Below are 26,309 nucleotides of genomic sequence, written 5' to 3' on the forward strand. Positions count from 1 at the left end.
CTGCTAAGTCATTTTGTTTGGAATGAAATATAAGCAATAACTCTAGGAATGATCGCTAGGTCACTGCATCTCCTGTTTCCAGAACACAGAGGAAGGAGAATGTGGAAAACAAAATTGGGACTTTAGCTCCTGGTCACATTTCAAAAGGAACACATTCTAGGCCCCTTTCCCCCTTAACTTTCAATTCCATTGGTAAGGTCTGTTGATTAAGTGAAGCTTTATCCATCAGTGGTATTTACTGTACTTAGTGTGCTTTTTGTGTGCAGTCAGACTGATTGAAGCTTTATCAGACAGTAGTATTTACTGAATGCTTACTGTGTGCAGAGCACTGTACCAAGCAGTTGGAGGAGTACAATACAACAGCGATGGTCATCATGTTTCCTGCCCACAATGGGCTTCCAATCTGGAGGACAAGCTTACTTTATCTGAGTATGGCGTAGGAAGCGACAAAATGGGGGGTTTCTCAGTTTGTTAGGTCATGCTCGTGTCAGCTGGGCTATTACCCATAAACCGTTCTAGTCAAAGGTTTTGTCAAGAGGATGCTTTCAAGGTTGTTTAAATCTGCTGTCGGTCCTTGGTTGGGTGGGACAATTGAAGCCCTAAAAAGATGGCCAACATTTCAACTTTGAGTGTTTTCTTCCATTCCCAGTCCAGTTTGAGGGTATTTTCTTTTAATTAAATCATTAATTGAAAACCCTAGTCTTCCCTCAAATTTTCATTAAAAGTGTTGTCCCAGGAAGATTGTACCTCATATCCCCAGGTGAACATTAGCAGTTGGATTTCTCTTTAGGGTCCAAAAACCAAGACTGGCCTGTCTAGACTGCAGAAGAATGTGCAAGAGAACACTCCTGCCTAGCGATCCAAGCCCACAAAACAGGAGTGTCATTTGTGAGATTGTGGGCTCTGTTTGGCTTTGGGTGGGGACAAGCTAAGGGAAAAGAAGATGTAATTAAGGTTTAAGCATGAGAGCAGATTTTGAATGTGGTTTTGAGGGTTGACATCAAGTTTCATGAGTTCAGCACTGGTGGTATCCAGAGAGCAGTCTTTGAGAGAGAGATTTCCAAAGTTTACAACCTTCTCTCTTACCTTTCCATGAGTACCAAAATCATCCCAATGATGCATGACAGCAAGCAGTAGGAGCTTAAAGAGGTTCATGTCTAGTGCTATGGACACATTCAGCTTTTTTATCGTCCTTTTCTCCCACTGCCTGATTTCCTTCACGTCTTAACTGCCTTCTTTTTGGCGGCGGTGGGGGGTTGGTGGAAGTAGTATTGTTTTTAAGTGCTTACTGTGTACAGCACACTGTACTAAGTGCTGGAAAAAAATACACAAGTAAGAATTAGGCATGGCCCCTGTCCCTTAGAGGGCTCACAATTTAAAATTTTTTCAAACCGTGGGACTGTTTTAATTTTCAGGTGCTTCACGCTCCTGTCCGATTGATGAGGCGGTGCTGATTTGATTCCGGAGCGTAGGGCCAATCTTTGTCTTTGATGTTGTCTTTCTAATGGAGAGAGCAGGACACCACCTAACGATGAACTGTCACATGTTTGTGGGGAATGTAAACGAGTGATAACTTTACCAGTCAGAATCCATTTCAGGAGCCCCTTTGCCATTCCTTCACGAGGTAGTGATTGTTAAAGTAAGGTGTATTTAAGGTGGATCAGACCAAGCCTCCTCTGTGGACTGGGATCTGGAGGCAGGCAGCACTCCCCAGAGCCATTCGAGCCACTTTTTTTGAAAGGGAAAGGGGCCTTGAGATTCCTCTCTTGTGGTGGATATAAATAGCCCCGCTCTGAGCCAAAGTCCAGGGCAGGATTTTTTGTTGGTTCAGCTGGAGCCTCTACTGTGATCTTCTTCCTCCCCCTCCCCACCCCCCGGCAAATACAAAATCCTAAAGGCTGTCCCCTCCCCCAGTTATTTTGGCCTCTCTCGAGTTGCCCTCTAGTCTCGAGTGCCTTTTATTGAACGCTTGGTTTCCCTGTCCGGTATTAAGGCGAAACGCAAGCAGGCAGCCTGCTTGCCGGCTGAAGCCTGACTGGCAGAGACTTGTCCGGAGGCTCTTGGCTCCATCAGCTCTAATTCCCTTGGCTCCTGGCCTAGAGGTATGGTTCTAAGCTTGTTTTGTTGTTCGGTAGGACTGATTTATGGCCCGGTGGAAACGAAAACGATATCTACTTGACACATTCCACCCTCGACATCTCCTCTGGACCCAGTGTGATCTGCAGATGGCTAAGGGAGAGTGTGGAGGAGGAGGAGGATTGGTGCCGGGGTGTCCAGGTGTATCCTGGGTGTTGCCAAGACAGAGAGTCCCCGGCCGTGGCTGCTGTGACATCGGGGCCTATCCATCATCGGGGGTGGAAGAGAGAATGGATTAGATAATTGGCTCCGCCCTTCTGGAATTGCAGGAGGAGCCATTAAAGCATTCTTTCTGGAGAGGTGGGCCCTTGTGGAGAAGGAACGGGTGACTGTCCTGAAGCCTGGCAGAGTCCTGCCGTGGGAGCGAGCTATCGGTAGTAGGGAGGTGTCTGCCCCAGGCCACCGAGAACCTCCGAAATGACCCCCTGTGGCAAGACAGGGGGCCTGAGACTGGACGAGTCCAGGTGAGGAGGGGAGATTTCACCCAGCCGACCCCTGGGGCCTTTCCATTCAAGAGGTAACTGGTTTTTAGCTGCTTCAGAGGAGAGGTCTAAAGAGTCGTGCGATGGTAGTTGGCTTCCTCCACAGTCTTCATTTTGCAACTCCAGGCATGATAATAATAATAGTAACTGTGGTATTCGTTAAGCAGTTACAATTGTCGAGAACTGCACTAAGCGCTGGGGTAGATGACAAGATAATCAGGTCCTCCATGGCATTCACAGTCCAAGTAGGAAGGATCACAGATATTGAAACCCCATGTGCGGATGAGGGAACTGAGGTACAGAGAAACTGTGACTTGCCCCGAGGTCACACAGCAGGCAAGTGGCAGAGGAGGGATTAGAACCCGGATCCTTTGGCACCCTGACACAAATTGGAATGTGTTTTCGTCGGGAGAAAGAGAAGGAACTTGATTGGAAAAGCTGAACAAAACTAGAGGGAGACCAGAACAGTTGCGAGTACTGGGAGTATGTTGACTCCGGCTTGTTTGGGAGGGGGTGCGGGGAGCTGAGTGTGTGATCTCGGGCAAGTCACTTCACTTCTCTGTGCCTCAGTTACCTCATCTGTAAAATGGCGATTAAAGCCTTGAGCCCCAACCTGATTATCTTGTATTTACCTCAGTGCTTAGCTGGTGCCTGGCACATAGTAAGCACTTAATAAATACCATAAAAATAAAATAGCTGGTGAGGGGATCTCTTGCTGATTATGCTAAACCTATGTGCCCAGAAATATGTGGTGACTCTGAGAGTTGTCTACAGGGAAGTCCTTCCTGCATCTAGCTTATGCCCAGAATGCCAAGCTCATAAGGAAATCCTGGTGATTAGGAATGGTTTTAAGTCCTGCTATTTGATCCGAAGGAAGATTCAGGAGGGAGGTTGTGAATTATTATTATTGTTATTATTGAATACAAAGGAATATATTATTGAATGTAATGGTATTTATTAAGCACCGACTATGATGATGATATCTGTTAAGCACTTGGCATGTGCCAAGCACACAAATTAGTATGTGCCTGATACAAACTACTCAGATTGGATGCAGTCCCTGTCCCATGTGGGGTTTACAGTCTTAATCCCCATTTTCCAGATGAGGTAACTGAGGCCCAGAGAAGTGAAGTGACTTGCCCATGGTCACCCAGCAGACAAGTGGCAGAGCTGGAAATAGAACCCAGGTCCTTCTGACTCTAAGGCCCAGGCTTTATCCACTAGGGCCCGCTGCTTCCAACATTATTAAGTGTAACTGCTCTGCTAAGCGCTGGGTAATAATAATAATGATGATGGCATTTATTAAGTGCTTACTATGTGCAAAGCACTGTTCTAAGTGCTGAGGGGGATACAAGGTGATCAGGTTGTCCCACGTGGGACTCACAGTCGTAATCCCCATTTTACAGATGATGTAACTGAGGCTCAGAGAAGTTAAGTGACTTGCCCAAGGTCACCCAGCAGACATGTGGCAGAGCTGGGATTCGAACCCATGACCTCTGACTCCAAAGCCCGGGCTCTTCCCACTGAGCCACGCTGCTTCTACACAATAAGCATGCAGGAAGTGATCCCTATCCCACATGGATCCCACAGTCTACAGGAGAGGGAGAACTGGTATCTGATCCCCATTTTACAGAGGAAGTAAGTGTTTTGCCCAAGATTACACAATCGACAAGTGGCAGGGCTGAGATCATCATCATCATCAGTCATATTTATTGAGTGCTTACTGTGTGCAGAGCACTGTACTAAGCGCTTGGGAAGCACAAATTGGCAACATATAGAGACAGTCCCTACCCAACAGTGGGCTCACAGTCTAAAAGGGGGCTTGAGATTGGGAAGCAGCGTGTCCTAGTGGGAAAAGCACAAAGCTGGGAGTCAGGAGACCTGGCCTCTAACCCCGTCTCTGCCACCTGCCTGCTGTGTGACTTGGGGCATGGGACTTAACTTCTCTGTACCTCATTTTCCTCATCTGTCAAAAGATCAAATGCCTCTCCTCCCTCCTACTTAGATATGAACTCTATGTAGGGCAGGGACTATGTCTGACCTGATTACCCTGTATTTACTCCAGCATTTATTACATTGCTCAGTACGTAGTAAGCACTTAATGACTACCATTATTTTTATTATTATTAGGTCTTCTGACTCCCAGGCCCTTATTCTATCCACTGGACGAAGCTGCTTCTCATTTGCTCATTAATATTATTGTTTTTAGTAATAATAATAGTGGTATTTGTTAAGTCTTTACTATGTGCCAGTCCATGTTCCAAGCATGATTTTATTATATACAAAATAATAATAATCATCATCATCAATCGTATTTATTGAGCACTTTCTGTGTGCAGAGCACTGTACTAAGCACTTGGGAAGTACAAGTTGGCAACATATAGAGACAATCCCTACCCAACAGTGGGCTCACAGTCTAAAAGGGGGGAGACAGAGAACAAAACCAAACATACTAACAAAATAAAATAAATAGAATAGATACGTACAAGTAAAATAAATAAATAAATAAGTAGAGTAATAAATATGTACAAATCAGGTTGCACACGGTCCCTGTCCCACATAGGGCTCAGCGTAGCTCAATGGAAACAGCACAGGCTTAGGAGTCAGTGGTCATGGGTTCAAATCCTGGCTCTGCCGCTTGTCAGCTGTGTGACTTTGGGCAAGTCACTTAACTTCTCTGTGCCTCAGTTGCCTCATCTGTAAAATGGAGATGAGGACTGTGAGCCCTACGTGGGACAATCTGATCACCTTGTATCCTCCCCAACACTTAGAACAGTGCTTTGCACATAGTAAGTGCTTAACAAATGCCATCATTACTATTATTATTATCCTCATTTTACAGATGAGGTAACTGAGGTAAACAGAAGTTAAGTGATTTGGCCAAGGTCACCCAGCAGACAAGTGGAGGAGCTGGGATTAGAACCCAAGTCCTTCTAACTGCCATGGCCATACTCTATGCATTAGGCCTCACTGCTTCACTGGTGGTCTTTGTTTTCTGGTGTATGATACTCAATGATGACCCATCTCTCCCCACAACCCTGGCATCAACAGAACTGGAGGAGCCTGGGTGGTCTTCTCTTTCCTAGAGCAGCCTGGTTGATGAGGGTGTCCCCTCTGAGCAGCAGTGAGGGTGGTTGAAGGGGAAATTTAGGGCAGAGCGTGTCCCCTCTGAGCAGCAGTGAGGGTGGTTGAAGGGGAAATTTAGGGCAGAGCTGGGAAAAAAGCTTAATTTTTCCCACAGACTCCTTATCTCCAGAGACAGAACCCACACAGTGCTCCTGTTTTCTAGCTCTTCTTCTCCCTCAGTGACCTTCAGAAGCAGATCTGGCCTCAGATGCAAAAAGTCTGGGGAACGGGAGCTTTCTTTATATGATAATAATTTTATGATACTTGTTTTAAGCTCTTACTATTTGTCAAACACTGTTCTGAGTGCTGAGGTGGATGCAAAATCATCAGGTTGGACAGAGTCACTGCCCGAGTAAGGCTCAGAGTCTTAGTAGGAGGGAGTAGGATTTAATCCCCATTTTGCAGATGAGGAAACTGAGGCATGGAGCTATTAAGCGACTTTCCCAAGGTCACAGAGCAGACCAGCGGCAGAGTCAGGATTAGAACCCAGATCCTCTAACTCCCAGGCTCATGCTCTTTCCACTTGGCCACACTATTTCTCATGCTGCTATGGAGGAAAAAGTGCTCAGGGTAGAATCAGATGTTTAAGATGAAAATTCAGATGTAATTCAGGTGTCCTCCTCGAGACTATAAGCTCCTTGTGGGCAGAGATAGTATCTACCAGTTCTATTGTACTGTAGTCTTCCAAGTGAGAAGCAGTTTGGCTTAGTGGAAAGAGCATGATCCTGGATGTCAGAGAAACAGAGTCCCAGCTCCACTTCTTGTCTGCTGTGTGGCCTGAAGCAAGTCACTTTCATTCAATCGTACTTATTGAGTGCTTACTGTGTGCAGAGCACTGTACTAAGCGCTTGGGAAATGCAAGTCATCAACAGATAGAGACGGTCCCTACACAACAATGGGCTCACAGTCTAGAAACGGGCTCACAGTCCTTAAATTACCTCATCTGTAAAATGGGGATTAAGATTGTGAGCTCCGTGTGGGATAAGGATTGTGTCCAGCCTGATTATCTTGAATAATAATAAAAATAATGATGGCATTTGTAAAGCGCTTACAATGTGCAAAGCACTGTTCTAAGCGCTGGAGAGGATACAGGGTGATCAGGTTGTCCCATGTGGGGCTCACAATCTTAATCCCCATTTTACAGACAAGATAACTGAGGCACAGAGAAGTGAAGTGACTTGCCCAAAGTCACACAGCTGACAAGTGGAGGAGCCAAGATTTGAACCCAGCACCTCTGACTCCAAAGCTCGGGCTCTTTCCACTGAGCCACGCTGCTTCTCTAATCTACCTAGGATCTCGAATCTACCCTAGGACTTAGTACAGTGCCTGGCACATAGTAAGCGCTTAACAAATACCTTTAAAAAGAGTGCTTAGTATAGTGCACTGCACACTGAAAGCACTCTATGAATACTATTGATTGATTGATTTGGCCTTTAAGCAACCTTTCCACTCCTAAAATGGTGCTGCTTTGTGGGCATTTTGAGCATCCAGTTTACAGTCTAAAAACAAGGCACCAATGTTGAAAGCAAGAGTACAAATGTGGATGGTGGGGAGAGTGCGAGAACCAGAGAACGTGCAAGAGTGTTATCCAGTGAGATTTTTTTGCTCGTCTCTAGACTTTTAGTTTGTCATAGACAGGGAACGTATCTGCTAATTCTGCTGTATTGCACTCTCCCAACCACTTAGTTCAGTGCTCTGCTCATAGTAGAGGTCATAGTAGTGACTAGCCCAAGATCACACAGCAGACAAGTGGTGAAGCTGGGATTAAGACCCAGGTCTTTCTAATTTCCAGGCCCATGCTCTTATCCGGTAGGCCATGCCGCTTCCCTTGTCTGCCGTGTGACCTTGATCAAGTCACTTAACTTCTCTGGGTTTCAGTTCCCTCATCTGTAAAATGGGGATTAAGTCTGCGAGCCCCATGAGGGACAGGGACTGTGTCCAACCTCATTAGCTTGTAACTATCCCAGTGCTTAGTACAGTGCCTGACCCATAGTAAGTGCTTAATAAATGCTATTAAAAAAAAAAGAAGTGATGTCTTTGGCTGCTAGTTGAACATACATTCATTATCTGGTGAATGTCGTGATTTACGACCCACTATGTTCCCAAAGGCTACTCAATCAGCAGTTATCTGTACTGACTTTCAGCCCCCGTTGAGATTTTCACCGTGAGCTCCAAGTGGGACAGGTACAGTATCCAACCAGATTAGCTCCTGTCTACCTCAGTACTTGGTATAGCCTCTCCCTGGCCCCTCGTTATCTACCAGATACATTTGATTGCTTGGTGATTTATTCCAGGAATAAATGATAATTAAGATAGCCAGACTTTAATTTCTCTATTTGTACATTTTATCACCTCTTCTGTGATTCAGACCCTTCTAACATACTCTGTCAATTATCATAAACCAGACTGAGCCCTCTTTTTCCTCCCCTCACCATCCCCCCGCCCTACCCCCTTCCCCTCCCTACAGCCCCTGTATATATGTTTGTACAGGTCTATTACTCTATTTATTTTGCTTGTACATATTTACTATTCTATTTATTTTGTTAATGATGTGCATTTAGCTTTAATTCCATTTGTTCTGACGACCTGTCCACATGTTTTGTTTTGTTTTCTGTCCCCCCTTCTAGACTGTGAGCCTGTTGTTGGGTAGGGACCGTCTCTATATGTTGCCAACTTGTACTTCCCAAGCGCTTAGTACAGTGCTCTGCACACAGTAAGTTCTCAATAAATACAATTGAATGAATGGATGAGTGAATGGCACAGAGTAAGTACCTAATAAATATCATTTTTGTTTAAAAAAAGAAGCCCTTTCATTGACTGCTAGTTGAATCCATTATTCATTATTCTGTGAGCTTCATAATTCACTATCCGCTCTGTTTGTTCCCAAAGGGTGCTCAGTCGGCAGTTACCTGGACTGACTTAAAGCCCCAGTTGAGACTTTGACTGCTGTAGCCCCAGGGACAGCAGGTCTGTATGTGGTTATTTCTGTGGTATCCCACCAAAGGTCACTAGCTAAGGACATTCCTGCCTGCCTAATGATGAACACGTTTTAGCTGATAACGACAAGTACAAAATATACTCTTTTATGGAGCAAGGCATTTCCTTACAAACTGGATAAAGGCCTTCCCGCCTGGGAAGGCATTTTCTTAAGGAATGTCCATCCCAGAGCGCCCTTGTGCCTCTATAGGATGATGGGATGCTCTCAAATTTTCCATTCTTTACGTGTCTAAAGATTGCAAATAGTTTCCTTTCTCTTGAATCTTTTTCCATCTTTTTGAGACCAGCCTTTTCAGGATGGTTGCATCCAGAAGAGCTATAAAGGTAATGGTTGCTGGCTTTAATCTGGGAGACGAAAATGAAATTTTAACGTCAGAGACTGTGTCCGACCTGATTTTGCTCTATCTGCCCCAGTGCTTAGTTCAGTGCTTGACACATAGTAAGCACTTGACTCTAAACTCGTTGTGGGCAGGGAATGTGTTACATTGTTATATTGTACTCTCTCAAGCTCTTAGTAAAGTGCTCTGCAAACAGTAAGTATGCAATAAATACGATTGACTGACTTGCCAAATACCGTTATTGTTACTGTTTTTAATAGTAATAGAATAACATTGTTATTAATGAATGCCTGAGCAGAAATAAAGCATAACATTTTGTATTAAAAAAAAACTGTTGCCCTCCTCAAACAGATGACTAGTCTGTGTTGAAAGGCTCTGGTGATCTGCCCCTTCCTCATCGTGAAGGAGGTCTCCCTGCCCATTCAGTGCTCACCCCAGGAGCTGAATTCAACCTCAGCATGGGCAACTCTCAGGGACCTGGCATGTCCTGATGAAAGGAGAGGAAATGAGTTTGCTCGGTTGCAGCTACTGAACTTTATACAACATTCTTGAAAAAGATTCAATAAGGGGCAGGATACCACTTCTATCAAGGCCCTTCCCAGGCCCTGTCAGCAAAATTGCACCCGTTTTTCTTTCACTTCAAAAGCCCAACACACAAATGTGTATTTTTATTTCTTTCCATCTCATGTATACTCTTTCTGGCTTCAAATTGCACAGTGCCACGGAGACTCTGTAATTTTTTCCCCTCACAAAATGGGTCACAATCCACTAAATGAACTGTTTGGTACAAGCGGCTGCTTGGATGAGGAAAGTCATCTTTTCCAGATGTGAACCATTAGCTATTTCAGAGAGGAGCAAGATGAGTGTGATCCTCGCCACCCCACCAGCCATAAGCCTCTCTTTTCTCATCATCAGGATGAGCTGCACAGATCAAACAGTCCACCAGTCAATGGTATTTATTAAGAGCTTACTGTGGGCAGAACACTGTACTAAGCACCCTGTAGAAATGCTTGTCTCGGGACTGGAGCTTTAAAGGTAGGCTTTGTAGTTTGGAACATTGTAAAGCACCTCAGAAAAAGAAAAACACAAGCATTAACCACACACATGCACACACATCTGGAAGTTAATTTTCACCCTGGGGCCACTGGTCAGATTATCATGGATGGAATCCAGAGTGCTTACGGGAAACGCGTCTGCTCATTTTCAGCATGTCATCTAAGCCCGGCAGAGATGCACTGTGAAGCATCTAAAATATTAGTAGGAGCTTTCTAGTCAGGAAGTGAAGTTTCATGGGGGGGAAAAGGAACTACCAAATCTGTCCTTAAACCTCTCACCGATCTGTTGCTTCCACCTTCGGTTCATAAGCCTCGTCACCCTAGTGCGTGGGGAGGCCTGAGGATTATCCTTCCATAGCGCTGTCACAGAATGTGAGCCTTCTGACCCTGGAGAAAAGTGGGATTGGTTTATGCAAAGCAGTTACTGTCCCCCCAAGGTGAGGCTGGCTGAATGATTCGACTGTTGTTGTTTTTTTTGTTTTTTAATGGTATTTGTTAAGTGCTTACTATATGCCAGGCTCTGTTCTAAGCACTGGGGTAGTTACAAGGTAGGGTCTCACAGTCTTAATATCCATTTTACAGATGAAGGAACTGAGAAGTGAAGTGACTTACTCAAGGTCACGCATCAGACAAGTGACAGAGTTGGGATTAGAACTCAGGTCCTTCTCACTCCCAGGCCCGTGCTCTAACCACTAGACCGTGCTGGTTTTGGTAGCAGTGGCCCCCTGGGTATCACAGAGTGCCCTTCTGCCTGGCTGCATTTTTCATGTGAATCCATAAGGAAGGGATGGATCCTGTTTCCCAAGAGGAAAAGCTAAGACTCATGGGTCATGTGACTTTTCTAAGGTCTTCATGGCCTAGTAATAATAATAATGATGGCATTTTGTTAAGCACTTACTATGCACAAAGCACTGTTCTAAGTGCTGGGCACTGTTCTAAGTGCTGGATGAGAAGCAGCACGGCCTATAGGAGTCATAGTCACACTAGTCAATAAATCAGTCAGTCAATCATATTTATTGAGTGCTTCTGTGTGCCGAGCACTGTAGCAGCATGGCCTAGTGGATAGAGCCGGGCCTGGGAATCAGAAGGACCTGGGTTCTAATCCTGGCTCCATCATTGTCTGCTGTGGGACCCTGGGTAAGTCACTTCACTTCTCTGTGCTTCAAATCCATCATCTGTAAAATAGGGATTAAGAGTGTGAGCCCTGTGTGGGACAGGGACCTGTCCAACCCGATTATCTTGTATCTACCTCAGCGCTCAGAACAGTGCCTGGTACATAGTAAGCGCTTAACTTAGAAGGTGTATGTTAAGTACAAGAATGTGCCTGTCCATTCTTATATTGTACTGTCCCAAGCACTTACTACAATGCTCTGCACCCAGTAAGCGCTCAATAAATACAGTTGAATGAATGAATGAATGTTTGTAAGATGGGGCCTGAGTGTTCTGGAGACTTGTTGCTCACCAGGCAGAGAGGACAGCAAGGAAGTGCTTAGTAGAGTGCTCTGCACACAGTAAGCACTCAATAAATACGATTGATTGATTGACTGGGGGGCATCCCTAAAATCCCACTGAAGCTGCAGCCCCCAGCCCAGGGCGTCCGGCCTGTGTCCGAACCCCCCACGTGCTGGTACTGAAGGGCATGGCTGGCATCTGACTGGCAGGGAATTCATCGAAGCAACCCAAAGCCCAGCCTGCCCTAGAAGTGGCCCCGTGGCCCTCACGGGGATGGGCGGCCCTAGCCAGGACCAGCCAGGGCTCGAGGTTGGCGGGATCTGCCAAGCTCCACCCAAGTTGGGCAGAGGGGATGGGCAAGGTCCAGGCAATCAATCATTGCTGATTTATTGAGTGCTTACTGTGTGTAAAGCTCTGTTCTATAGGATGCGGTGTCTTCAGTGACAGTCTATCAGCAGCGTGGCCTGGTCTGACATTGATGCAAAACTGGACATTTTCACATCCTATGTTTGAATTTTCAGCAGGAACTGCCATGGGCACCTCTTGCCATTGAGTTCCGAGGCTCGGACACCGCCTCCCTCCACCAATTTATATGGACCAGGGGAGGGGATGCAAAGACCCTGGAGAGAAAGAGGGGATAAAGAGGAAAATCCTGGAGAAAAGCCTTGGTTGTAGTCAATTTTGACATGAATTGGGCAGACATCTGTGAAATTCATTCACTCATTCATTCAATCGTATTTATTGAGCACTTACTGTGTGCAGAGCACTGTTCTAAGTACTTGGGAAGTACAAATCGGCAACATAATGGGGGTCCATGTACAAGCAGCATAGCTCAGTGGAAAGAGCACGGACTTTGGAGTCAGAGGTCATGGTTCTGCCAATTGTCAGCTGTGTGACTTTGGGCAAGTCACTTAACTTCTCTGGGCCTCAGTTCCCTCATCTATAAAATGCGGATTAAGACTGTGAGCCCCCTGTTGGACAACCCGATCACCTTGTAACCACCCCAGCACTTAGAACAGTGCACATAGCGCTTAATAAATGCCAACATTATTATTATTATCATCATCATCATATCTTGCCACCTTATAATAATAATGATTGTTCTACTTTACTCTCCTAAGCATTTAGTACAGTCCCCTGCACACAGGAAGAGCTCAACAAATATGAGTCAATGAATGAATGAATAATAGTATTTGTTGAACGCTTATTCTGTGCCAAGCACTGTACTAAGTGCTGGGGTAGATACAGTATATGCAGAACAGACACAGTCCCTGTCCTGTGCCGGGGGTCACAGTCTTAGCAGGCAGGAGAACAGATATTTAATACAAATTTTTCATGTGAAGCAACTGAGGCTCAGAGCAGTCAAGTGACTTACCCAAGGTCACACAGCGCACCCAGGTCCCCTGTCTCCCAGGCCCAGGCTCTTTCTACTAAACTACACTGTCAGCATGGCGTTGTGTGATATCACGTGCTTCTGGTTTTTGTCTGTCACTGCTGGCCGCCCCGTCTGTTGGTCTGCAAATTTTTCTTCCCCTCTCAGTTCCCTCTTTCGGTTTCCAAGCCAAGTCAGTCAGAATGCTGGCTGCGCTTTTATGTCTTTCTGGGATTTTCTCCAGCTAGTTGTACGGTCCGGGTACTCTTCTCAGGAGCAGATTTGAGAAGGTTCTGTGACCTTCAGGAGTCTTGCTTTGCCCTCTGTTTAAATCAACACGACATGAGAAGCAGCGGGGCCCAGTGGAGAGAGCACGGATTCTAATCCCGGCTCCACCACTTGTCCGCTGTGTGACTTTGGGCAAGTCGCTTCATTTCTCTCAGCCTCAGTTCTCTCACCTGCAAAATCGGAATTTAATACCTCTTCTCCCTCCTACTTAAGACTGTGAGTGCCATGTGGGATCTGATGATTCTGTATCTAACCCAGCGCTTAGGACGGTGCTTGGTATCTAATAAGCACTTGACTAATACCACAATTATCATTACTACTGTTCTTGTTAGTCTTACTATTGGCTGGCTCTGTTTGTAGTTCATTCACTCGATTGTATTTATTGAGCACTTTCTGTGTGGGAAGCACTGTACTAAGTGCTTGGGAGAGTACAATATAATAACAAAAATGCAATCCCTGCCCACATTGTACCTACTCTCTAGAGTTAGTGATGTTGCTTTTTTGAGGGTCTTTGGCAGAGAACTGGACCTACCTTTCTGAACCTTCCTTTAGTAAGGTTCTGTCTGAGGTCAGGATTTCCACTGCCCTGCAGGGAAACAGCCAGGGAAATATCTGGACAGAAAGGATGGGGCTGAATAAGACCCCTGCTGGGGCAGGATGGTGTGTTTGTCTGGTCTTGCTGCTCTGGGCTTTTTTCCACAATTTTTTCTTATTTTCTAAGAAAATAATCTGCATCAGGCAGTACTGTCCTCTAGCACTTTTCTGCCAAGAGGAGTGGGTGGTTGGGTGGTTTGTTTATTTTTTAGTGGTATTTGTTATGTGCTTATGATGTGCCAGGCACCGTATTAAGATCTGGGGTAGATCCAAGATAATCAGGTTGGGGCTCAAGGCTTTATTCTCCATTTTCCAGCTGAGGTAACTCAGGCCCAGAGAATAATAATAATAATAACAGTGGTATTTGTTAAATGCTTACTATGTGCCAAGCACTGTTCTAAGCACTGGAGTAGATACAAAGGTAATCAGGTTGTCCCACGTGGGGTTCACAGTCTTAATCCCCATTTTATAGATAAGGTAACTGAGGCACAAAGAAGTTAAGTGTCTTGCCCATGGTCACACAGCAGACCAGCGGCAGAGCCAGGATTAGAGCCCGCGTCCTCTGAGTCTCAAGCCCATGCTCTTTCCATTAAGCCATGCTGCTTCCCTACTAAGCCACGCAGAGAAATGAAGCAACTTGCCCAAGGTCACCCAGCAGCCATGTGGCAGAGCCGGGATGAGAACCCAGATCCTTCTGACTCCCAGCCCTGTGTTCTAGCCATTAAGCCACATCACTTCTCATCGATGGGCATCCAACTGACTTAGGTGGGGTCCAGAAGCCCACCTTCCCAATTTAACCATTACAGTCCCAATGAGACAGGTCCAAAAGTCTACCAGGAAGGCTTGAACCTGAGCCTGAGGTGCCTACCAATCTCGGCCATCCTCCAGCTGCTGGGCCAGGATATCACCGAGGGAATGGGCCGTGTTGATACCTGGGGTCAACCTCGCCCGCGGTGGTCCCTGGTGTCTTCCATTTGTGTGACTGCGAGACTCTCTTTAGTCTCACCCTTCACCCAGGTTTGATCAACGTCTTTCAGAGTTACTCCGGGACAGTTCGTTTCATTGTTTGCGGAAGAATTCCACCGGCTACTCTGTGGTTGATTTTTTTTTTTCTAACAGTTGGGTTTTCTGTTGCAGGAACTGCTCAGTCGAACATCTCTTGAGACGCAGAAACTCGATCTAATGGCCGAGGTTTCCGAGCTGAAGATCAAGTTGGTCGGCATGGAGAAGGAGCAGAGTGAATATGAAGAGAAACAGAGCAAAGCTGAGGTGAGTCACCCTGAGCCCTGTTGGTTTTCTCCTGGGACCAAGCCGGGGAGGCTTTGGTTTTAGGCTTGGGTCGATCTCACCTTGCCAGGAACCGGCAGCTGAGCTGACAGAGAAAAAAAATGTACTGGTACTTGTTAAGCTCTTACTATGTGCCAAGCGTTGTTCTAAGTGCTGGGGTAGATACAAGCTAATCAGGTTGGATACAGTCCCTGTCCTACATAGGGCTCACACTCTTAATCCCCATTTTACAGATGAGGTAACTGTGATCTAGAGAAGTGAAGTGACTCGCCCAAGGTCACCCAGCAGATGTGTGGCGGAACCGGAATTAGAACCCAGGTCCTTCTGGCTTTCAGGCCTGTGCTTTATCCACTGGGCCACGCTGCTTCTCAGTGCCCTCCTGGGACCACGCCCTCCTAGGCAGGGGATCTGAGTACTGTTTAGGTCAGCCCCAGGTGGCAGACCCGACCTGAGTTTCTGCCCAGTGGGTTGGCAACCAGCAGAAATGCCAGTCCCAACTGCAGCTGTGAGACTCACCAGTCCCAGCTGGGTGACAGGGAGCAGAGAAACTCGTGGGAAATACGGCACCCTCAGAATGCCCCAAAAGACATTGGCCCCTAAGAGACAGGAAAAGGAACCAGAGAGAGGGTGACATCAAACCTTTCATCATCCCTGCCTGCTCTTTTTAGCTTGGCTGGAATCAGTACCCTCCTCGCAAATGTTTTCCATCAGTGCCCTACTAATGGTGCCCACTGGGTTTTCAACTGTTCTTTTGAATCCAGTCAGTTCTCACAACACACGTGTTTTCACTTGGCACGGTGAACCCATCACTGTAAGGGACCTAACGTCTGTTGTCTGCCCTCGTAGAACATGATGTGACATTGGGGGAAATAATAGTAATTAAGGTATTTATTAAGCACTTACTATGTACCACGCACTGCACTCAGCTCTGGAAATGATTCAACACCCTCATGTTGGGGCAGCATAGTATAACATGCACTTTCCTTCATGCAGGATTGATCAGGAGGGTCACCTTTTCCCTAAGGAAATCATGGCCCCAGAGCACTGGCATCAGCTGAGTTCTCAGCTGCTCCAGAAAGCAAGTCACCATCTTCCATTCATTCAACTGTATTTATTGAGCGCTTATTGTGTGCGGAGCACTGTACCAAGTGCTTGAAAACTAAACCTTCAATCTCCTGAGCCTCACGTCTTGTTACAGGGCTTGCATTTACCAGTAAGTGCTTATTATCTGCCGAGCACTCAATAATAATAATAATAATAATGGCATTTGTTAAGCAATTACTATGTGCAAAGCACTGTTCTAAGCACTGGGGGGATACAAGGTGAACAGTGCTGAACTAAACACTGGGGTGGTTACAAGATCATTAGGTCCTACATAGGGCTCACAGCCTAAGTAGGAGGGAGAACAGGTAGTGAATCCCCATTTTGCAGATGAGGGAACTGAGGCACAAAGAAGGTAAGAGACTTGCACACAGTCACCCAGCATGCATAGAATGACTCCTGGTTTCGTCCTCACAAAACTTAGGTTGGAGAAAGCAGCAGCTCCACTTCCAGCTATCCCTAAGGTTGTATAGTTCATTAATAATAATAATTGTGGTATTCAACTGCTTAATATATGCCAAGCATTGGGACTGATTCAAGATAATCAGGTTATCTTGTATACTCTTCCTATCTCACATGGGGCTCATAGCATAAATAGGAGAGAAAATGGGTATTTGAATCTCCATTTTACAGATGGGGATACTGAAGCCCAGAAAAGTGAAGTGACTTGGGCAAGGTCACACATCAGACATGTGGAAGAGCCAGGATTAGAACCCAAGTCCTCTGACTCAGGCCTATATGCTTTCCACAAGGCCACACTGCTTCTGTGGCAAAGGCATGGCTGCCTCCTCTGCTCTAGAAGTTGTACAGAGAAAATTAATTGGCTTTGCTAACAGTAGTTTATTCTGGTTTTTATTAAGTGCTCATTTTGTGCCAAAGTTCTGTGCTTGACTGTGTCAGAAAGACACAGTCCCTGATCCCACCTGGGGCTTACATCTCAATTGCAAGGTAAAGTGTCTGATCTCCACTTAGAGAAGCAGCATGTCCTAGTGAAAAGAGCATAGGCATGGGAGTCAGAGGACCTGGGTTCTAATCCTGCCTCTGCCAATTGCTCATTTGTGACTGAGGGCAACTCATTTAATTTCTCTGTTCCTCAGTTTCCTCAACTGTAAAATGGGGGTTCCATTCCTGCTCTCCCTCCTACTTAGGACTGTGATCCCCATGCGGGAAAGGGATTGTGTCTGACCTAATTCTGCATTTAGAGCAGTGTGGACACATAGTAAGTGTTTAACAAGTACTATAAAACAAACAAACATTGACAGTTTAAGAAACTAAAGCAACAGAGGGTTTAGGAGACCAGCTCAGGGTATTTGAAGCAGGGTATTTAAATCAGGCTTGTGGCAGAGCCCGGGCTAGAACACAGGACAGGACCACCTTCCTCCCTCTTGACTCCCCTGGAATCGTCCCCCTAGACCTTCAGGTATGAGAAGGGTTCTGGATGAATGAGCTGCTAGGAAATTTAGGACTGCCCAAAAAGAAATGGGCAGAAGAATTTCAATCAGACACAAGAAAGGTCCAAGTCTCCATCCTGAGAGACAGGAAAAAATAAGTACCATTAAACAGTCAGTGGTATTGATTGAGTACTTATACTTACTGTGTACAGAGCACTGCACTAAGTGCTGGGGAGAGTACAATACAACAAGGTTGGTAGGCACATCTCTTGCCCGAAATGAGCTTACAAACTTGAGGGTGCGGGGGGGGGACAACAAATCTTAATATGTTAACAAATTATTGATATGTTCTAGACTATGAAGCCACTGTGGGCAGGGATTGTCTCTACTTGTTGAATTATACTTTCCAAGTGCTTAGTACAGTACTTTGCACACAGTAAGTGCTCAATAAATATGATTGAATGAATGAAAGTGTCACGGGGCTGAGGGTGGAATGAATACTAAGTGCCCAAAGAGTACAGATCCACAGGCAAGATGCAGAAGGGAGAGGGAGTCAGAGACAAGAGGGCTTAATTGGGGAAGGCCTCTTGAAGGAGATTTGACCTTAATAAGGCTTTGAAGGTTGGGGAGAGTGATGGTCAGGCATAGAGGGAGAAGGAAGGCATTACATGCTAGAGTAAGGATGTGGGAAAGGGGTTGGCAGTAGATAGATGACGAGATCAGGGAACAGTGAGCAACATGGTGTTAGAGGAGCAAAGTATGCAGGCTGTGTTGAAGTAAGAGATTGGTGAGGTAAGATAGGAGAGGGTGAGCTAATTGAGTGCTTTAAAGCCTTCGTAAGGAATTTCTGTTTGTTGTGGAGGTGGATGAGCAACTGCTGGAGGTTCTTGAGGAGAAGGGAGACATGGACTGAACGTTTTTTTGAAAAATGATCCGAGGAGCAGAGTGAAGTAGAGACTAGAGTGGAGAGAGACAGGAGACAGGGAGGTCAGCAAGGAGGCAGATGCCATCAAGATGGGGTAGGATAAATACTTGGGTCAGCATACTAGCAGTTTGGAGAGGCAGGGGGGAACTTGAGCGATATTGTGAAGATGCAACTGACAGGATTTGGTGACAGGTTGAATATGTGGGTTGTTTGAGAGAGATGAGTTGAGGCTAATTCCATGATTATGTGCTTGTGAGATAGGGAGAATAGTGGTATTGGGCAGGAAAGACTCGTGGACTGGGTTTGGGTGGGAAGATATGGAGTTCTGTTTTGGACATGCTTAATTTGAGGTGTCAGCGGGACATCCAGGTAGAGATGTCCCGAAGGTAGGAGGAAGTGGGAATGTGCAGAGGAGAGAGGTCAGTCCTGAAGAGGTAAATTTGGTAACGAGCTGCAGAGGTGGCAGTTGAAGCCGTGGAAGTGAATGAATTCTCCAAGGAAGTGGGTGTAAATGGAGAATGAAAGGGGACTTAGAACTGAACCCTGAGGGACCCCCACTGTCAGAGGGTGGGAGGCAGAGGGAAAAGCCTGCAGAAGAGACTGAGAAGGAATGGTCAGAGAGATAGGAGGAGAACCAGGAGAGGACAGTGTCAGTGAAGTCAAAGTAGGGTAATTTTTCAAGGAGAAAGGGGTGATAGTGTCAAAGATAGCTAAGAGGTCTATGAGGATGAGAATGGAGTAGTGGCTGAAGGATTTGGCGGAAGAAGGTCATTGGTGACCTTAGAGAGAGCTATTTCCATGAGTATAGGGGATGGAAACCAGATTGGAGGAGATAAAGGAGGGAACTGGAGGAGAGGAAATGGAGACAGTGGATGTAGAAAACTGTCAAGAAGTTTGGAGAGAAATGGTAGGAGGAAGTTGAAGCGATAATTGGAGAGAGCCGTGGGGTCAAGGGAGGTAGGATAGGGGAGACAGGAGCATGTTTGCAAGCATGTTGAAAGCAATTTTTTATTTTAAAAAAATACACACAGAGAGATAGAACATACCCCCATGTGTCCCAGTTGAAACGGTCACTTCCCCGTCTGGACTGCAAGCTCCCCGTGGGCAGATAAAGTGTCTATCAATTCTTGTATATACTCTCCCAGCTGCTGAATACAGTGTTCTGCACACGGTAGGCACTCAATAAATACCACTGGTGGGTTGAGTGACTACCTGCCTGGTGACAGGTGACTGGGCCAGATAGTGTCTCAGTCCCCAATGCCACCAATTCTCAAAATCATACTTCTCCCTGACAGAGTTCTGACTTCTGCTCCTGTCACTCTGATTTATGTTATGTGACTTCCTTTGGCTTAGATGAACAGCAGAAAGTTCAAACAGATTTTACCAGCTCCTAGGAGAATCGTGATCCCAAATCCTATATTCTGTCTATCACATTTCACCTCACCCCTCACAAACCTGCGCCCTATCCCCTCTCACCTATGATCATTTTTTTACCTATAAATTCCTCTGTCCAGTCTCGGTAGGCCTCCCCTCGCACTAAAGCAGAAGAGGTTGTTGCCAAATTAAAGGAAGCAGCCTAGTACAAAGCTCTCCCACTTCCTCTGAATTCTTTAAGGAAAACATTGGCAGGCGCCAGTGTGTCACAGAGCGTGGGATTTTTCTTGCATTGACTTGGTAAATATGTTAATTGAAGAAAAACATAGATGACAAGACAAGATACTCCCAGGAAACAGAAGATATGTATTCTGGTTCCAAGTGTATTAAAAAGTGGGACATGAGCTAATACTGTTAAGCGCATGACCCCGACAATACCACTAGAGTCATCGAAAACACCCGATGGGAGGTTTTAGAAAGTTGTTTCGTGAGAAGCTTCAACTTAATGAGCCGCGTCCAGCCTGGACCTCCTGTCCACACTCGAGAGAGCTTTGGAACGGAGCACACGGGTACATTTCAGACGTTTCCTCAGCCTTCTTTTTTTAAACGCGGCTGATGTTTCAAGGGGTTCATCCGCTTCTGAATGGGGTCGGATTTGAATTCCAAGAATGAAAACGGGCATCCGTCCTCCCAAGTGGAAGCTCTCCCCATGCCCGCCTGGCCCGGACTTACACCAGGCTGAAGGGGGTGGGGACGGAGACGTGCCCGGTCAGACAGGACATGGGAGCCAGGTGCTGCTGGGCATGTTAAACTACCAACAGGGCTCCATCTCTGTCCCCAGGACAGGGCCCTCCTCTCTCCCTGCCACCCCACAATTCCCACAAAGCATTTCTTTCAACAACCCTGTGGGAGATTGAGCAAATATGCTCATAGTCTTCCCCCGCCTAGGCAGCTGCAAGTGGGAGGAAGCTGAAATAGCCAGGGGCCAGGGTGGGTGGTTGGTATGGCGGTGGGGGTAGGGTGGATGCCAACAGACAGACCGAGCCCACATCTGTCTGTCCTGCTCAACTCCTTTTCCAACTTCCTCACCCCAAAGACTTCATTTTTATCAACCTCATTTTGGATTTCCAGTTTTCTCTCTGCATCTCAGAGTTTCTCTCTTCACCCCGCTAAATAGCCTAACCCGCCTGTGGCCAACACTAGTTTTTCCATGCCTTGGGTCACTTATCAGTGCGACCTCCGTTCTCTCATGCTCAAAATCCTGTGTGGTGATTTTATCAGAAACTAAGCCCTCGGCATTACCTCAGAATCTTATGACGTGCAGGGAGAGTGAACAAAATTGAATCTTCGTCCCCATGAGGGAAAGGGGCCCCGCAAAGAGGCTTTGATTCTTTAAGTCTCGGGTGCATTTGCAACACTTACAGCTGTTCCTTGCCGGGGTGTTTTGTTTGGTGTTTTGGAGCTGATTGGGAAACTTGATCCTGAAGGGTTTTTGATTTCACTCTGCTGTCCTTCCCCATCAATCAATGAATCAGAGGTATTTATTGAGGGCTTACTATGTGTGGAGCACCGTATTAATCGCTGTGGAGAATATAATAGAGTTGGTAGACACAGTCCCTATCCTTGAGCAATCAAGAGGAGGGGACAGACATTAACATAAGAGGTAGGGAGAAGCAGCAAGGGTATGAAGATATTGACACAAGTGCTGTGGGGATGGATATCAAGGTGCTTAAGGAAAATACGGACTCAAGTGGAGAGGTGATGCAGAAGGAGAGAGAATAGAGTGGGGAGAAGAGATATTAATCAGATAAGGCTTCCTGGAGGAGGCAATTTTAGTAGAGCTTTGAAGATGGCAATAGTGCTCATAAGCCGATTCACAGTCAAGGTCTTGGGGTGATTAGTACAGTACTCTGCTCATAGTGAGCACTCCATAAATACTACCATTTGATTGGCAGGCCAGCTCATCCAAGGCTCAAGGGGACAATCTGATTGTAGCACATCCATTTCGGCACTTACTACGCTGTATCGAGTAAGTGCTTAATACATTGTCTTCTCTTATGCTGTCGACTCATCTCCGATCCATAGCAACGCCATGGACACATCTCTCCCAGAACGCACCACCTCCATCTGCAATCGTTCTGGTAGTATATCCAGAGAGTTTACTTGGTAAAAATAAGGAAGTGTTTTACCAATACCTCCTCCTTGCAGTAAATTTGAGTTTCCACCCTTCACTCTCTCCCGTGCTGCTGCTATCCAGCACAGGTGGGTTTTGACTGGTAGCAGATTGCCTTCCACTTGCTAGCCCCTGCCCAAGCTAGGAATGGAATGGGTATGTCTCTGCTTGACTCTCCCTCCCATAGTCGAAACTGATGGAGTACTGGCAACTCTCCAGTTGCGACCCTGAGAGGAGGCTTAATACGTACCACACACAAAACAGGGAGGGGAGTGGGTTTCCAGTAGTCGCTGTCTCCACTCATGCCATGCCACTGGACATGATGGTGGCCCAGAGAGCAAAGTTGGTCAATCAGTCCTATTTATTGAGCGCTTACTGTGCGCAGAGCACTATACTAAGCACTTGGGAGAGTACAACACAACAATCAACAGGCCCATTCCCTGCCCACAATGAGCTTACAGTCTAGAGACATAGTCATCTTCCCACCATTTCCTGACAAACACCCCCGTCAAAAAGCAGTGGATAATCTGTATGTAGTTAATGCCATTGGTGAATAATTTGATTAATTGAAAAAATCAAAACTCAGTATCAGAGTACCAGTCAGATCTGGGCCTCGTATGGCAAGCGTGTGGAAAATGCTTTATTGTACCTGGGCAGTGCAGCCAATGACTAAGGAACAAGCCATGTGTGACCTAGAAGATGTTAACCTGTTATCTAAAGCAGCATGGCTCAGTGGAAAGAGCACAGGCTTTGGAGTCAGAGGTCATGGGCGCAAATCCTGCCTCTGCCAATGGTCAGCTGTGTGACTTTGGGCAAGCCACTTAACTTCTCTGTGCCTCAGTTACCTCATCTGTAAAGTGGGGATGACGACTGTGAGCCCCCTGTGGGACAACCTGATCCCCTTGTAACCTCCCCAGCACTTAAAACAGTGGTTTGCACATACTAAGCACTTAATAAATGCCATCATTATTATTATTATTATTATTATCTAACTTGGCTTAGGGGAAACACACACACACACACACACACGTGTGTGTGCGCACATGCACACAATGCTGCATCAGTTTATACCAGGGGCAGTTTATGTCTTTGGAAGTTTGGGCCTATCCTCTCCAGATTGTCTCTCGGATGTGGCTCTGGGCAATGTGCCAGCATTCTTAACTCAGTCTGTGACGTTTGGGACCTCTGGCCCAAGGCCCAAGTTTAGAGTGCCTGAATTAGAAACCAGATTTAACCCCCTCTCCCCACCACCCCCCCAGCCCCACCCTCAACCTCCCTGCTAGATGTCTGTCCGCAAAGTCAGTGTGGTCTTTTCTGGGTGGATGAATCGATGGTTGAGTTCAGTTCAGTCACAGATGTGCAATGAGAGGAATGAGTGCAGAAGGGCTAATGTGGTGTGGAAGTGATGATAATAGGGAGGGTGTGACCCGAGAGAAGAAAAATAAATCGGGGAAAGCCTCCGGAGAAGGTGGGATTTGGGAAGGATTTTGAAGGTGGAGAGTTCCATGTTCTGTTAGGACTCGGGAGTGGGAGATTTGAGTACAAGGCATAGCGAGAAGGTAGCTGAGTGTAGTTCTACTACTTCACTTCGCTGGTCTCTTACTGCAGCCCAGCCCGCACACTCGCTCTTCTAATGCCATCCTACTCACTGTACCTCAATCGCAACTATCTCACCGCTGACACCTTTTCCACATCCTTCCTCTTGCCAGGAACTCCCTCCCCCTTCACACGTGGCAGACCACCACTCTCCCCATCTTCAAAGTCTTATTAAGTTCCCCAGAGGCCTCCCCTGACTAAGCCCTCATTTCCCCATCCTATTTGCCCTCCCCTTTGCAATGCCTATGCCCTTAAGCACTTTCTATTCACTCCATCCTCAGAGCACTTAAATACATGAACTTGTGATTTTGCCACTTCCCCTATCTGTACTTTATTTAAATGTCTGTCTCTCCCTCTAGACTATAAGAGGTCGCTGTGGATAGGGAATCTGTCTGTCTTTTGTTATATTGTAATAATAATGGTATTTGTTAAAGCACTTACTATGTGCCATGCACTAAGTCCTAGGGAAGATACAAGGTAATCAGATTATCCCACGTGGGCATCACAGTCTTAATCCCCATTTTGCAGATGAGGTAACTGAGGCTCAGAGAAGTTAAGTGAATTGCCCGAAGTCACACAGCTGACAAGTGGCGGAGCCAGGAGTAGAACCCACAACCTCTGACTCCTAAGCCCGGGCTCTTTCCACTAAGCCATGCTGCTTCGCCTGAACTCTCCCAGAGCTTAATACAGTGCTTTGCACACAGTAAGCACTCAGTAAATATGACAGAAAGAATGAATGAATGAATCATGGGCAGGGATTGTGTCTACCAACCTAAAGGACTGGGATCTTGTCTAGTTCTCTCCCAGTGCTTAGTAGAGCGCTCTGCGCACAGTAAGTAATTAATCAATCAGTGATATATATTGAGTGCCTGCTGTGTGCAGGACTCTGTACTAAGCAGTTGGGAGAGTACAGTACAGCAGAAGTGGTAGACACATTCCCTGCTCACATTAAGCTTACAGTTTAAAGGGGGAGACAGGCATTAATATAAACAGTTTGCGGATGTGTACACGAGAGCTATGGGGCTGAGGGATGGGTGAATACCAAGTGTTATAAAGGGTACAGATCCAAGTTTATAGCTGACACGGAAGGGAGAGGGAGTCAAGCGCTTAGTACAGTGCTCTGCGCACAGTAAATGCTCAATAAATATGACTGAATGAATCAAGGGAAAGAGAGCTTTAACTGGGGAAGGCCTCTTGGAGGACCTGTGACCTAAGTAATGCTTTGAAGGTGGAGAGAGTGGTGGTCTGGCATCTATGGAGGCGGAGGGGCTTCCGGGCCAGAGGGAGGATGTGGGAAAGGGGTCGTTGGCAACATAGACGAGATTGGGACCCGGTAAGCAAGCTGGTGCAAGAGGAGTGAAGCATGTGGACGAAGCTGTAGTAGGAGATCAGTGAGGTGAGGTAGGAGTGGACAAGCTGATCGAGTGTTTCAAAGCCAATGCTAAGCTTAATAAATACTATTGCTACTGTTCAGTGCAGTACTTTATGTACAGTAAGCATTCAATAAGTGTCATTGATGGATTGATTGTTTAAGTGGTGGTGGAAGGGCTGAATTGGCAGTAAGAGGGAAAATAGGGCAAGGAGGTGCTAAACACAGTACAGTGATCTGCACACAGTAAGTGCTCACTAAATACGATTGAATGAATGAACATACACACAGACACACACACACACACACACTCTCTTTCTCTCTCTCTAATAATAGTAATAGTAGTGTGGTATTTGTTAAGGCTTACTATGTGCCAGGCACTGTACTAAGCCTGGGATAGATAATAGCAAATCAGATTGGACACAGTCCCTGTCCTACATGGGGCTCAACCGTCTTAATCCCCATTTTACAGATGAAGTCACTGAGGCCCAGAGAAGTGAAGTGACTTGCCCAAGGTCACACAGCAAACAAATGGGAGAGCCGGAATGAGGACTCAGGTCCTTCTGACTCCCAAGCTCGTGCTCAATCCATTAGGCCATGCTGCTTCTCACTCTCTCTTTACAGGCAGGGCGAGAGACTCTCCTCCCACCCCCCACCCCCCGTATTACTGAAACACAGTCCGTTCAGACAAAGCCTGGGATCCTTAACCACCACCCGGTCCCCCTCTGGGAAGGGGACACCATCCACTGAGGGACTCCTTTAGCAGTAGCCAAAAAAGCAGAGGTTCCCACCAGTTCTCTTGACCTGCAGTCACCCATCCTCCCAGGAAAGTTTCCTTTAAGCTCCAGAGGAACCTGTCACCAAGGAGATAAGGAAAGGAAGAGGGCGAGGACCTCCTTTATAGTCCAACTCCTGTAGAGTCGGGGAGATCCCGCCACAAGCCCTATCTCTTAGAACGGTGCTCCAGCACTTAGAACAGTGCTCCACACATAGTAAGCACTTAACAAATGCCATCATTATTATCTCTTGCTCCCACACTCTCCCTCCACACTTCCCGCAATTCCAATTCTATGTCCAACTTCTCTTTCTTCATCTCTCTCTTCCTCCTTACAGTCGGTAGTGAACCTCATCAGTGATCTGCAGGAACAGATGTGTAGACTGCAGCTGGAAATCAATAGCAAGATCCAAGAGAGGAACTTGCAGGACGTGGCCTCCAGCGGCCCACAAGCCGGCCCCTGGGCCCCCATAGAGGT

General features: G+C 46.4%; 1 protein-coding gene and 1 non-coding gene across 2 annotated transcripts in view; one reads left to right on the plus strand and one right to left on the minus strand.

Moving 5' to 3' along the window:
* PPFIBP2 (PPFIA binding protein 2) overlaps positions 1-26,309 on the plus strand; it is a 155,832-nt gene that overhangs the window by 82,783 nt on the left and 46,740 nt on the right. Inside the window, exon 6 of the mRNA XM_038764163.1 lies at positions 14,978-15,109. Within this exon, the coding sequence (XP_038620091.1) occupies positions 14,978-15,109 (132 nt within the window). The remainder of the gene's footprint in view (positions 1-14,977; positions 15,110-26,309) is intronic.
* Positions 22,191-22,328, minus strand: LOC119944259. The gene has a single exon (XR_005455755.1). It is a non-coding gene; the product is annotated as a small nucleolar RNA SNORA7 (small nucleolar RNA).

Source organism: Tachyglossus aculeatus, chromosome 22, assembly GCF_015852505.1.
Source record: "Tachyglossus aculeatus isolate mTacAcu1 chromosome 22, mTacAcu1.pri, whole genome shotgun sequence".
In the NCBI taxonomy this organism is placed as follows: Eukaryota; Metazoa; Chordata; class Mammalia; order Monotremata; family Tachyglossidae; genus Tachyglossus; species Tachyglossus aculeatus.